Source organism: Ambystoma mexicanum, chromosome 7p, assembly GCF_040938575.1.
Source record: "Ambystoma mexicanum isolate Mex_15411 chromosome 7p, UKY_AmexF1_1, whole genome shotgun sequence".
Taxonomy (NCBI): Eukaryota; Metazoa; Chordata; class Amphibia; order Caudata; family Ambystomatidae; genus Ambystoma; species Ambystoma mexicanum.
In genome coordinates, this window is record NC_090939.1 from 53,311,615 (window position 1) to 53,324,120 (window position 12,506).

Consider the following 12,506-nt stretch of genomic DNA (forward strand, 5'->3'; position numbering starts at 1 on the left):
TAATTCGAACCACACGTCAGATCTTTTCCACTCACAGTGGGTCATACGAAGGTCTCAACTACTGTACGCTGACGACATTCTCTTGGTCGACCAAACGGAAATTGGCCTGCAACGTCAGTTTGAAAGCCTCCAGAGATGGGTTCAATTAAACCATATTGAGATAAATCGGTAGAAGACAAAAGTAATGGCCCTCCATAAAGGGACAAAACAAAAAAACAGATTTAAATGGCAACTGGGATCTACCAAGATTGAAGAGGTTACAACGTTCAAATACCTTGGTGTCAACATCAACAACTCTCCAACTGAGAAACCGGTACAAGAAGCGCTAATATCCAAGGCAAAAACCTTGGCTATGCAGACGAGACACATGGATCGGAAGTTTTGATGCTTCTCTATAGGCGCGGCCATAAACATTTACTGACGAAAGGTGACCCCATCCCTGATATATGGAGCGGAAGCCATGCCTAATATCTCCACAAAACTATGGCCCAGATCGGAAGGATTAGTCTGGCGAAAAACCTTTAACCTCCCAAACTCAGTAGCGACAGCAGTAATTCGTAGAGAACTGAGCCTGTTATCACTGGCATCCATTGTTGAATGGAATAGCTTGGCCTTATTTCTAAGCCAGTAAATTTGCTTGTGTTTAACATCATGTGCAAGGAACTGTTAAACGACTCAAACCCATTGCTATCCAAATGGGGAAAGGATAGAAGAGAGACCCTGGATAACATAGGATGTTGCGAAGTTACGAATCCTACAAGGGTGAAAAAAAAAACTCCTTCAGCAGGATTGGATTACCAAACTGGATGCAGCGGCAGACTGTAAACTGACTAAAGATCTACCGCCGACGAACACTAAGCTAAACCAGCTACGAAGTTAACTACTAAAATTTCCCGATACATCTTATAGAGCTACCTTTATGAGAATGAGGCTGAATTTGATTAAAACAAATGAGATAAACAAAATCTGTGGCCATTCGGACAACAGCTGCTGATTTTCTGCTTCCAACGAGATCGAAACCATGTGGCATCTACTGGTCCATTGTGACGGGCTAAGAGAAATAAGAAAAATTCCTAACCCCGCTGATGGAGAACTATAGGATCATGGATGATGAGGCCTGTTGAAATGCTCTTATAAATGGGGAAAAGAAACCGTGGGTGATAGCGGCTGTATCGATGACGCATGCTATCCTACAACAACTGGATCCTGAACTAGTAACATGACTCTAGGATTAAGTGAAAAATGCCCAAAACCAAAATAAGAGGGAAAATCCAGTGGACAACAGTCTTGAAGAGGAAACTGAAATTCAGATTTGTAAAAATAGTTAAGTCAATTAAATCAAATAAATACTACTCCAAAGCCAATATTATGTAGGGCTTCCAATTCCGAGTTTAGACAATAGGTCCGGAATGCCTCACTTGAGTCATAGCTGTAGACAAAGCCCCCAAGTATAGTCCTATAGATAATTCCCGGTGGGGCCTTTCTATCAACACATGTTTGTGAGTCTCAATACAGCCTGTCAATTTAAATATACAGCAAGTTCGTTGATCCAGGGCTATTTTTAACCTGGGCCCCTGGAAAACCATTAAGGGAAGTTAGTTGGCACGCAGTCTGAGCATCAGACTGCAAACCGCTGGGGCTGGGGCATTGTCGGAGGTAGGATTGCAGGCAAAAATAGATCTGGGACACATTGGACACATTGATATTTTCTCAGAGTTGATAATCTAGTATAATTGTTACACCAGTCCCAACGCTCCAGCTTTCTTTTCAATAATGCTTTTAGAATGACATAATCAGTACCCTGCTTAAAGTCGGGGGTCCAGTCGAGAGACTCGTACAGCTGGTAAATCAAACGAGCAAAATCCCCTCCTCCACGTTTCCATTCACACCCCTTGTCTTACCCCACAAGTGCCAGTAATTTACATTTAGGTTGGGAATTAGCCTTCAGGTGGAGCCCTCCTAGTCTAAGTAACAGTTGACCCCTCAAGGAGACCAACCCCAGCTCCAAAAAAAAGCTTCAGCGACCCTGGGTAAATATAGTGGTGCTATCAGGAAAGTCTTTATTACTCAGGCGGAGCCAGGGGAGGGTGGGAATAATCACTCCTGCTCTACAAATCTAAAGGTTACAAGCCCTCCCCCCAGCCTTTGATGGAGCAGACATCTGGGGTCACACAAGAGAACAGTCACCTCGCGTGCCTCAAGGAAGTGCCTCTGAAAGTGCCTGCTGAGCCTGCACCCCGTGCATCCACGAATGCATCTCTGCTGCTACGGTGTGTTTTCAAACTGTTTGAACGATATTTCACATTGCCCACTATGTATGGACAGACTTTCATTCCAGAAAACGTGTCTTTGGCTTTTTTTACTTAATAGTGACACGAAGCTAAGCTCTGCCCCTACTGATCACTTCCACTACAAAAGGCACAAGTGCGCGCCTCAAGGAAGTGCCTCTGAAAGTGCCCGTTGAGCCTGTTTGACCGGTGTGGCAGGGTGCAGGCAGGCTTCTAACGTTGCCCAATAATTTGGCACTTACAAGCACTACTCCCGCTGATACCCTTTTCCCGTGTACGCTGGGCTGTGCTTGTGTTGGCAGCCTTGCTTCCGTGCTGTCTTGATACCGGCGGCCATTAGCACAGACATTGGTACACTGGTAATGTTCTATTGACTAAATCTCACCTTGTTGTCCGTGTATCTTTCATCCTACTTCACCAACAGTGGGAAAGAGGTATGCTTCTTATGTGTTGAAACTCTGTTCGCCCATTAAGATGTTTTTTTTTTTACAGTCACCTGGACATTACTGAAAATAAATTCATGAAATCTCTAATGAGGCAACCAATGGATGCGCCATGCGCTACGCTTTGCATGGAATGTGACTTGTGTCCCATTGAAGCTCTGATTAACTCCAAACACCTCCTATATTGGATAAGGATCTGGTCTGCTTCGTCTTTTAGAGATGGCATTGGAAGGCTATAGAGTGCTCCCTTGGTTTAGCCATGTGAGAATTGGCTTGTTACAGCTAGGTTTGGGCAATTTATGGAATACACCGCAAGATTGGTTAAAAATGCATGTACAGAGATATCAAGGCAAACTATGGCAAGAGCTTGCCAAATGCTAGGTACCGGACGGCTATACGTGAGAATAAAGCAGGTCTTCGGTACCAAGCTTATTTGGACATTATTGGTCCACAATTTGCACGTGCCCTCCCTATCCAATTCCACACTAATACCTTGAAAATGGCGTGCTTCACTTAAAACTGACATGGATCTGAAGGAACAAAATGTTTGTGGGTCGCCAGAAGAGCCTGTAGTCAACTTTCATTTGCTTTGTACAGAATATATGTCACAGGTTTCCCTCTTTCTCACCTGTTTTCGCTGCTTGATGGATTCCGTTGTAGAAGTTTTCTTCCTTATGGCTCGGGTCTTGTACAAGCCCGCTCGGCCGTCTTTGGCTTCCAGTGTTCGTTCAACTTCTTGTCCGGGATCGATGGTAAACTCCAGGAAATCCAGGAAAAAATAAGGGGAAGAAGCACTCGGAGGCGGGTGCACGGATTCCGGGAGAAGTTTGGGTAAGAAGGAGAAGGGGTAGAATGGAGCGGGGGTTTGAGAACCAGGAAAGCAACAAAGTTCTGTGAAAGCGAACTACAGAGCACATGTCTAGCCACAGCTAACAGTAGCGTTCAGACGCGCGGGGTGTGGCTATTTTATCGAGCGTGCTGCAATGCACTTGAAGAGTGGCAGGCAGCGTTCAGTGTTTGCGGCCATGTTGGTAGTACAACAGAGTGCAAGCCCCGGTGTGACGGGGACCAGGAGGCCCAGAAGGGGCGTGTCCGATGGGTCATGACAGCATGCCTCCTCTGAAAACCCGTCCCACCAGATTTGTCTGGGTGAATTAGATGGAACCTTCTGAGTAACCTGGGGGTATTCAAATTGGAGACGGGTTCCCAAGTGCGTTCACTGGGTGGATATCCTTTCCATTCCACCAGGTACTGGAGCTGACCACGTTTATATCTGGAGCCACATATTCGGGAGACTTCATATTCCAGTTGGTCATTGACAAGGACAGGGCTAGGTCTGAGGTTAGTCCGAGAGGTCAGGATATATGGCTTTATTAGAGATGTATGACAAACTGGGTGGATCTTCTTCCCGGAATCTGGCAATTTGAGGCAAAAGGCCACTGGGTTGATGATTTCTTTTATAGGAAAAGGCCCATAATATCGGGGAGTCAGTTTATTTGGCTGTAGATGTCGAGGCAGTAGTTTCGAGGATAACCATACTTTATCGCCTATTGCGTAGGAGGGCTCTGGTCTTCTCTTTGAGTTCGCATAATGTTTGTTCTGATTCCGGGCTCTTTCTAGCTGTTCTTTGGCTTCTCTTTGTACATTGATAGGTGTTTCAATCCAGGAATCGACTGTAGGAACCGGTGTAGGATGGGGGAGGACAGAAGGTAGAACCGAAGGGTGGAACCCCTGGCTACAAAAAAAGGGCTGGTTTTAACAGCCGAGTGATCCGAGTTATTATAGGTGAATTCAGCCACAGGTATTAAAAGGGACCAATCATCTTGGACCTTGGTAGCAAAACATCAAAGATATTGTTCTAAGATTTGATTCACACGTTCAGTAGCTCCGTTGGTTTGGGGATGATAGCCTGAGGAGAGAGCACGTTGAATTCCTAGTATTCGACAAAGGTGTTTCCAAAACTGAGAAATGTATTGGGGTTCTCTGTCCGATATTATCTTGGAAGGGAGACCGTGAAGTCGGAATATGGGTTCCAGGAAAATTCCAGCAAGTTCTGATGAGGATGGTAGTTTATACAGGGGCGTAAAATGAGCCAAATGAGTGAACAAGTCAATGGTGACCATGATAGTCGTGTATCCCCTGGAAGGCGGCAATTTCACAATGAAGTCTGTAGCGATAAATTCCCAGGGCCTTGTTGGTAGTGTAGGCTGCAGTAGGAGACCCACCGGTCTCTTGTTATCATGTTTGTTCTGACTACAGACAGAACAGGCTTGGACGTACAGCTTTACGTCAGTCTTCATTCTAGGCCACCGGAATTGCCTTTGTATGAGACGGAGGGTATTGGTAATGCCACGATGTCCAGAGTGAAGTGTATCGTGGCAAAGGTTTATTATCCTTTGTTGTAGTTTCTGTGTGGGAATGACTAAAGCATTATCTTTAAACAAATATCCGTCCTTGGTTTTCAGATCCCATTGATTCTTCCTTGAAATGTTCTTCCAGAGTTCAGAGGACTGGGTTTGTAAGCGAATTTCTTCCAAGAGGCTGATTGCGTGAGCTACAAATATCGTATGGGGAAACATCTTAGGGAATGTCCGGTCTTCACGAGGTTCGTAAGCAGTACGTCTGCGTTCCAGGGACATGGTGAATCTGGAACTGGTATTTGGCAAAGAAGGCGGCCCAACAGGCTTGATGGCTATTTCTACATTCCAAGGCCTGTAATACTTGAAGATTTCGATGGTCCCTGCGAACCTGGACTGGATGTTTTCCTCCTAAGAGTAAATGACGCCACTCGGTAAAGGCTTGACTGATGGCTAACAGTTCCTTTTCTAAAACAGAGTAGTGGGTTTCACTGAGAGTTAAGGTCTGTGAAAGATAAGCAATAGGGTGTTCCAGTCTGTCGTCAAATTCTTGTTTCAGATCTGCTCCAATGGCGTAGTTAGAGGCATCTGTTTCCACTAAGAATGGCCGATTGATATCAGGTTGAGCCAGGATGGGAGCTTGAGTGAACTCCGATTTCAAGCGTTGGAAGGCTTCCTCCTGAGCTGTTGCCCAATGAAAGGGAGCGTCTTTCTTCAACAAGGCAATAATCGGTTGGACTATCTTGGAAAAGGAAGGTATACATTTCTTATAGAAATTAGCTAAGCCCAGGAAGTACTGGGTCTGTATCATGGTGGTCGGACTTGGCCAGGATAGTATAGGATTTACCTTGGATTGATCCATTCCAATACCTTCTGGGCTAAGAACAAATCCTAGATAGTGGACAGTAGGGACATGAAAGAGGCACTTCTCGGGTTTTTCCAGGAGCTCGTGTTCACGTAGCCGTTGTAACACTGCCTTAACATGTTCCTCATGCTTGAGTGGGCCCTTCGAGAATATTAAGATATCGTCCAGATACACGATGACAAAAAGGAATAGCATATCCGAAAACACCCGTCCATGAAATGTTGGAAGACCGCCGGGGCGTTGGCAAGTCCGAAAGGCATGACCAAGTATTCATAATGACCAAAGGGTGTCTTGAAGGTTGTCTTCCATTTGTCACCTTCTCTAATACGGATCAGATGGTAGGCACTTCTAAGATCCAATTTGGTGAATACTACGGCTCCTCTTACTGCTTCCAGGATGTCTGAGATCAAGGGCAACGGATATCGATCCTTTAGGGTGCACTGATTTAGGCCTCGATAATCAAGGCAAGGTCTGAGCTCATTGGTGTCTTTTTTTTGGAACAAAAAACAATGATGCTCCTGCTGGAGATTTGGATGGTCGTATGGTGCCATTTTCAAGGTTAGTTTCTAGGTATTCACGTAGGGCCTTTTTCTCGGGTTCAGATAAAATGAAAATCCTCCCAAGGGGGATCACAGTGGAAGGTTCGGTTTCAATAGCACAGTCTTCTGGTCTATGAGGAGGTAAGGCTTGAACATTAGCAGAAGAAAACACATCGGAGTATTCCTGATAGACTTTAGGAACCTGGATGATGATTGAGACCGAGAGTGGACCTAGATGGTTTGCTGAAAGTCCTTCCGCTGGTGTCGGAGCGAGGTCCAGGGGTAGGTAATGAGACATGCAATGTTCGGAACCCAGGAACAAGGAACCTGCTGCCCAATTGATGTATGGATTGTGTCTTTATAGCCAGGGCATTCCCAAAACCAATGGGTAATGGGCGGACTTTATGATGTCAAACCTTATCTTCTCTCGATGGTGGTTTATTGCTAGCTCTATTTCCTTGGTCTGAAGGGTTATTGGTCCGGAAGAAAGGGGTCTCCCATCAATTGCTTCTACAGGTTGCATGACATTCCGGTATTCGTAGGGAATATGGTGTTTAAGGCCCCACAGTTCACTTATGCCAGAATGGGGTAGGTGTTCTTCTTGGATGGATGTCGATAGAAAATTACCAGATTGTTCTGTCCAGGAGAGTTCTAGGATGGTATAGATGTGGAGCCAACATCTCTCTCCCGAAACTGCGCTCATCTAGGATCGGGATCTGGCGTTTCCCGAACGCCGTGGAGGAGCAATAGGACACTCACTAAATGTTTGTCCGATGCGCAATACATGCATAAGCAGGTATGGATCCTTCGTAATCTTTCTTGGGGGATATTGATCCACGGAAGGCACCTAATTGCATGGGTTCAGGTTGGTTAATAGGGGCAGAGCTGTCTTCGGATTTCGTGGGGGTCTCTATGGGATTCTTCTGCAAGGGTGACTTGGTTTTCTTTTTCTCTGACTTTTCGCATACAGGAAAGGAAGGCAATCTGTAGAGCAAGATCCAGAAGGGCCTGGTATGAACTTGGACGTGCCACCCTGGCCAGTTCATCCTTGATGTCTTCATTAAACCCTCTTCGGAAGAGAGTGAAACACACTTCAGAGGACCAGTCTGCTTCTTTAGCCAATTGATTAAATCGTGTAACATATGTGAGCATATCCTGGGAGCCCTGCTGGAAATAGAGAAGGTGTTCCTGAGCACTATAGACCCGGTCTGGGCGGTCAAACATGGTCTTAAGTGCTCAAATGAATCAGTCATAATCATCCAGGAGGGCATCTCCGGCATTAACTAATGGTTTGGCCCAGGTTAATGCATTCCCGGTAAGGTGTGAAATAATAAAGCCCACTTTAACCCTGGGGGTGGAGAAATAATAGGGCTTAAAAGTAAAGTGGACCAAACAGGAATCTAGGAATCCACGAAGGTTCTTTGCTGACCCGTATTTGTCAACAATGCCGCCCAATAGTACGCTCTCCTTCGTGGCAGAATCGCAGGATAATACCAATTGCTAATTGCTTTAGCGCGGCATTCTCTGCCTTTAGGTTTTGTACTTCGGTCGTTAGTTCCTGCATGCCGCGCATAAGATCCTGAACGGCCGCCTCCATGTCTGTATCGACTTCGGTCAGGTGGTGTCTCAATCTGTCACAGGTTTCCCCCTTTCTCACCTGTTTTCGCTGTTTGATGGATTCCGTTGTAGAAGTTTTCTTCCTTCTGGTTCGGGTCTTGTACAAGCCCGCTCGGCCGTCTTCGGCTTCCAGTGTTCGTTCAACTTCTTTTCCGGGATCGATAGTAAACTCAAGGAAATCCAGGAAAAAATAAGGGGAAGAAGCACTCGGAGGCGGGTGCACGGATTCCGGGAGAAGGTAGGGTAAGAAGGAGTAGAATAGAGCGGGGGTCTGGGAACCAGGAAAGCAACAAAGTTCAGTGAAAGCGAACTACGGAGCACACGTACAGCTAACAGCGTTGAGACACGCGGAAGCGTGGGGGTGTGGCTATTTTATAGAGCGTGCTGCAATGAACGTGAAGACTGGCAGGCAGCGTTCAGTGTTTGCGGCCATGTTGGTAGTACAACAGAGTGCAAGCCCCGGTGTGACAGGGACCAGGAGGCCCAGAAGGGGCGTGTCCGATGGGTCATGACAATATAGGGACTTTAGATTTTGCTATTTATTCCCAGTGTTTAGATTGATGAACAAAATGCATGCAAATGTGGCATTAGCCTACTGTAGAAGTACAGATTTAGTAATTTATGTTGCATAATTTTTACATTAGGCTTGTCGAAGGAGGGCAACATTTTGCGAATTTGCTTATTCCTTGATGTGATTTCTTAATCTAATGTATGATAGCCTATGAAATAATTGTTTTCAATAATCTTCTGATATTAATTACTGTTTAGGACATTTTATAATGTGCTTTATACGTGCTGTTGTAATTGTTTTAATGTGCTTTTATGGTTTTACAACCGAATAAAGCAAAAGTGAAATGAAATGGATACAAATTGTTACCAGGAAACAAAGGCAAAAGATAATTGTAAAGAACCTGCGTTGCCAAGAAAACCTGAAATCCCCAGTAGTTGGCACCAGCTGAGGTGTCCCTGAATAACCTTTTTCCGTAACCTTATTTTTAAATGTCTTCTTTTTCACAGGGTGCCGAACAGGGGAGGCAAAGCTGACAAAAGGATTTAACCTGGCAGCTCGTTACATAATTCACACCGTGGGCCCCAAGTATAAAGCCAAGTACCGCACAGCCGCTGAGAGCTCCCTGCACAGCTGCTACCGGAACGCTCTGCAACTGGCCAAGTAAGAGTGTAGCAGAAGTGGCAAATGGTGATGCAGTCTGGTCAGTCCAGACCGCCATATCACTTAATTAGGCTGCACCAACTAGTGCCTTTTTTCAATTATTGTCCTGTTCCTGTGTCCTCTTGTTTGTTTACCTTGCATCCCTAGCCTCCATGGCCACCCCTTTCTGATAGTTCTAATGCCACAATAGTTTCTTTAATATTTTAAGAACTGTCAAGGGCAGGTTCGTACTTTGAGGCTCTTCTTTCTTCTGGCTAAAGGCCTTCCCGTTCCTGAAGCTATCCCTGCAGCTGGGGACTAAACATTAAAGTGGTGCTAAACATCTGGGGTAGAACACCTAAAGGGGAAACAAATTTGCTCTTATTCCACTTACTTCACAGTAGCAGGAGAACCCAGGATCCATGGGAACAGTAGATACCGTAAGAAGTAGGGGAGAAGGTTGGAGAAGGATTTGACGAGACAATGGACATCAGTCCAGCAAGGAAGAAGTCCGAACTAGGGAGTACTGCTGCAGGGTCCCATCAGAGGTAGGGAAGACAGGAGATTAAGAGCCACTACAAAGTAGAAGTGTTGCAACACGCACAGTGAAGACTGTGGCTCCTTGTACATTCGATTGTGATAGATTCTTCCTTTCGCAAACCAGAAGTGTTCATTGGTAAGGGTGGCATACTCCTGGAAGAATTACTTCAGACCCGAGATTCACCATCTTGAACAGGCAAGTCACTGGTAGTCTTAGGCAGCGGTACCCGAATCTTCCATTATCCATGAGATTTGTTGGCACCATGTTCTCCGACCGCCAGCCCATCAAATGGGTTCAGCAGTTCAGCACAGTTTGTTGTTTTTGGAACCAAAAGTGTATCGCTGATACATGAAGCACACACCAGGAATGAGATCCCAATGCCACATAGTTGGAGAATGAGCTAGAAACTCTGATGCTTGTATTGCCTGTGCAAAGTAAAAATCACAGTGAAAGAGGGAGTGTATTGTGCTGCTGGACTTAAATACTTGGTGAGACACTCAGTCCTGTATCCAGTTTGTATACTGAATTACACATAGTTCAAGAGCCATTACACATTTGCACTTACTTGGAATATATCGAGTCAGCATTTATTAAATTAGAATCAATTTATTCCAAAAATCTAATACTGTTTGAAAGTTAACCAACTGGTTGAAAGTTGGCCAACCAATTGGCTAGTGTTTCACGCTACAATTGCTTTCTGACCTCTATTCATATAAATGGTTGTTTTTTTCAAGCTTGCACCAAAAAGGCAATTTCATCAGAGCACCAGGAATAAAATCACTTTTTCGTCATTCTCAGAATCGCATGACCTCCAGGACCAGAAAACTGAATGGAACTCAAACACTTACTGAATGTCAAAAGTGAATGTAGTAAAATGTTACTATGCAATTAACTGACTATGTTGGTGTTTGATCGACGCTGGAGTATTAGAGCTATTGTTGCCATGGGCTTTTTTTCTCAATTGCCACATTGCGTTGTGGATCTTGCGGTTCTAAAACAAAACCAAGACCTATGTCCAGAAACCAGGTTTTAAGGCATTTTATGATTGAAAGTGGTACAAATGTAAACTTTCATGGCACATCCATGGGGTTCAGGGACTGGGGGCCCAACTCCCCTTATCCAACCTCTGGGGTAAGATTGGCTACCGCAAATGCCATGGTAGGGTGCCTACCACAGGTCGGGAGGCCTTATGCCTCTGACCTTGTCACAATAGGAACAAAAGGTACTCTTGTCAAACATAATACATAGCACAGCATGGTGTAGTTAAAAAAAAAAACAGTAAATGGTCAGTTAAGGCCTCACACACTCTTTGACCTAAAATGCAAGTCCTATGCGTGGTGATGTACATGGTATCGCACCAAAAGCTTGTAAATAAAAAGCTGAATGCAGGTTTAGTGCGAACTTCGGGTGAGTAAAAAAAAAAAAAAAAACAGCCCAAAATGCCGAACAAGGGGAGCGGGGTTTGCAGGGGTGTGCCCCGCATACATTACTAGTAAAGCGTGGAACAAAAAGGGACATTTTGAAAAAACTCGAGCAAGTCGGCTCTGCTTTTTTGTAACTCAACGTAGATCCCACGCAGACACTTCATATGCGCTTTCAGAGATAAGTTGAGAGTAAATGCCTAGACAATATTACACTCCATAATTGCCAACCTGTTCAAGATCCAAGAGTACCTACACAACATCAGTGCAGTTTTCCTATTATACTCTAAATACAAGTAGGATAAGTAATACATATCCACACAACACCAAGTTACAGCACCTAAGAAATGTAAATGGGGGCCAAGGAGGCCACAATGTCCAACATTGCCCGCAGGGCTACCAAACTCCAGGATATATTTTATTACGGCAGTCCCGAGGCTCACAAGGAGGTAAATGGTAGCATGAAATCAGTGATGCAATGTATATCCTAGGCAGGAATGGAATACATAGATTTAAAAATACTTGTTGCTCTGTGAGAGTCAGTACACATCCAGGGCTTGGTGAAGAACTCCAGGCACCCTAGAGAAATGCAATAGTCCAGGAAAGTAACTTCCAGTGTCACTTGTGGGAGTTATGAAGTTGAACAGTGCCCCATAGGAAACAGGACAGTCTTGTACGCTGGCCTGCGGTTAGACTGAAACAGGACAGTCTTGTACGCTGGCCTGCGGTTAGACTGAAAAGCCAGGTAAGTCCCAGTTCCTCCCTACACGTATCAAGTAGAATGTAGCCGACCCCAGGTTACACCGTTGGAGACCTATGAGAAAAGATCCATTGGAGGTGTAAGAGCCAGGAGCCCCAGGATCAGAGAACAAGGGCAGGATTCAGCCGCCAATGTAAACCAGTGCGGAAATACAGTTGACGTGGACATGAGGGTGAGCTTGAATAACCCGTCTACTCAGAGCGCAGAGGTCAGTATTTAGTGTTGGTTCCTGAAACAGCATTCCAGGATTCAGACATCCCGGTAAGTAAACTCTTCTTTTTAGGGTGAAATGAAGGATCTGGTCACCCAGGGCCTTGCACCCTGAGCCAACGGTGACACTGACCACCCAAAAGAACAACCAACTTTGTTCACTGGAGTGGAACCCACCATTCAGAAGCAAAATCAGTTACAAAGGAGGACGGAGGAACCCTCAAACAGCATATCCTAGTGGCTCAGCAGGCAAATGTGGATGGCACACCTGAAAAATGCCCTCCGCCCAAGCAAGACAATGGTGTTGGTTGGTGA

General features: G+C 45.2%; 1 protein-coding gene across 4 annotated transcripts in view; it reads left to right on the plus strand.

Moving 5' to 3' along the window:
• Positions 1-12,506, plus strand: part of GDAP2 (ganglioside induced differentiation associated protein 2) — a 1,016,820-nt gene that overhangs the window by 432,489 nt on the left and 571,825 nt on the right. For all 4 annotated transcript variants that reach the window (XM_069635760.1, XM_069635762.1, XM_069635761.1 and 1 more), the window contains exon 5: positions 9,127-9,280. In XM_069635760.1, coding sequence (XP_069491861.1) covers positions 9,127-9,280 — 154 coding nt within the window. The remainder of the gene's footprint in view (positions 1-9,126; positions 9,281-12,506) is intronic.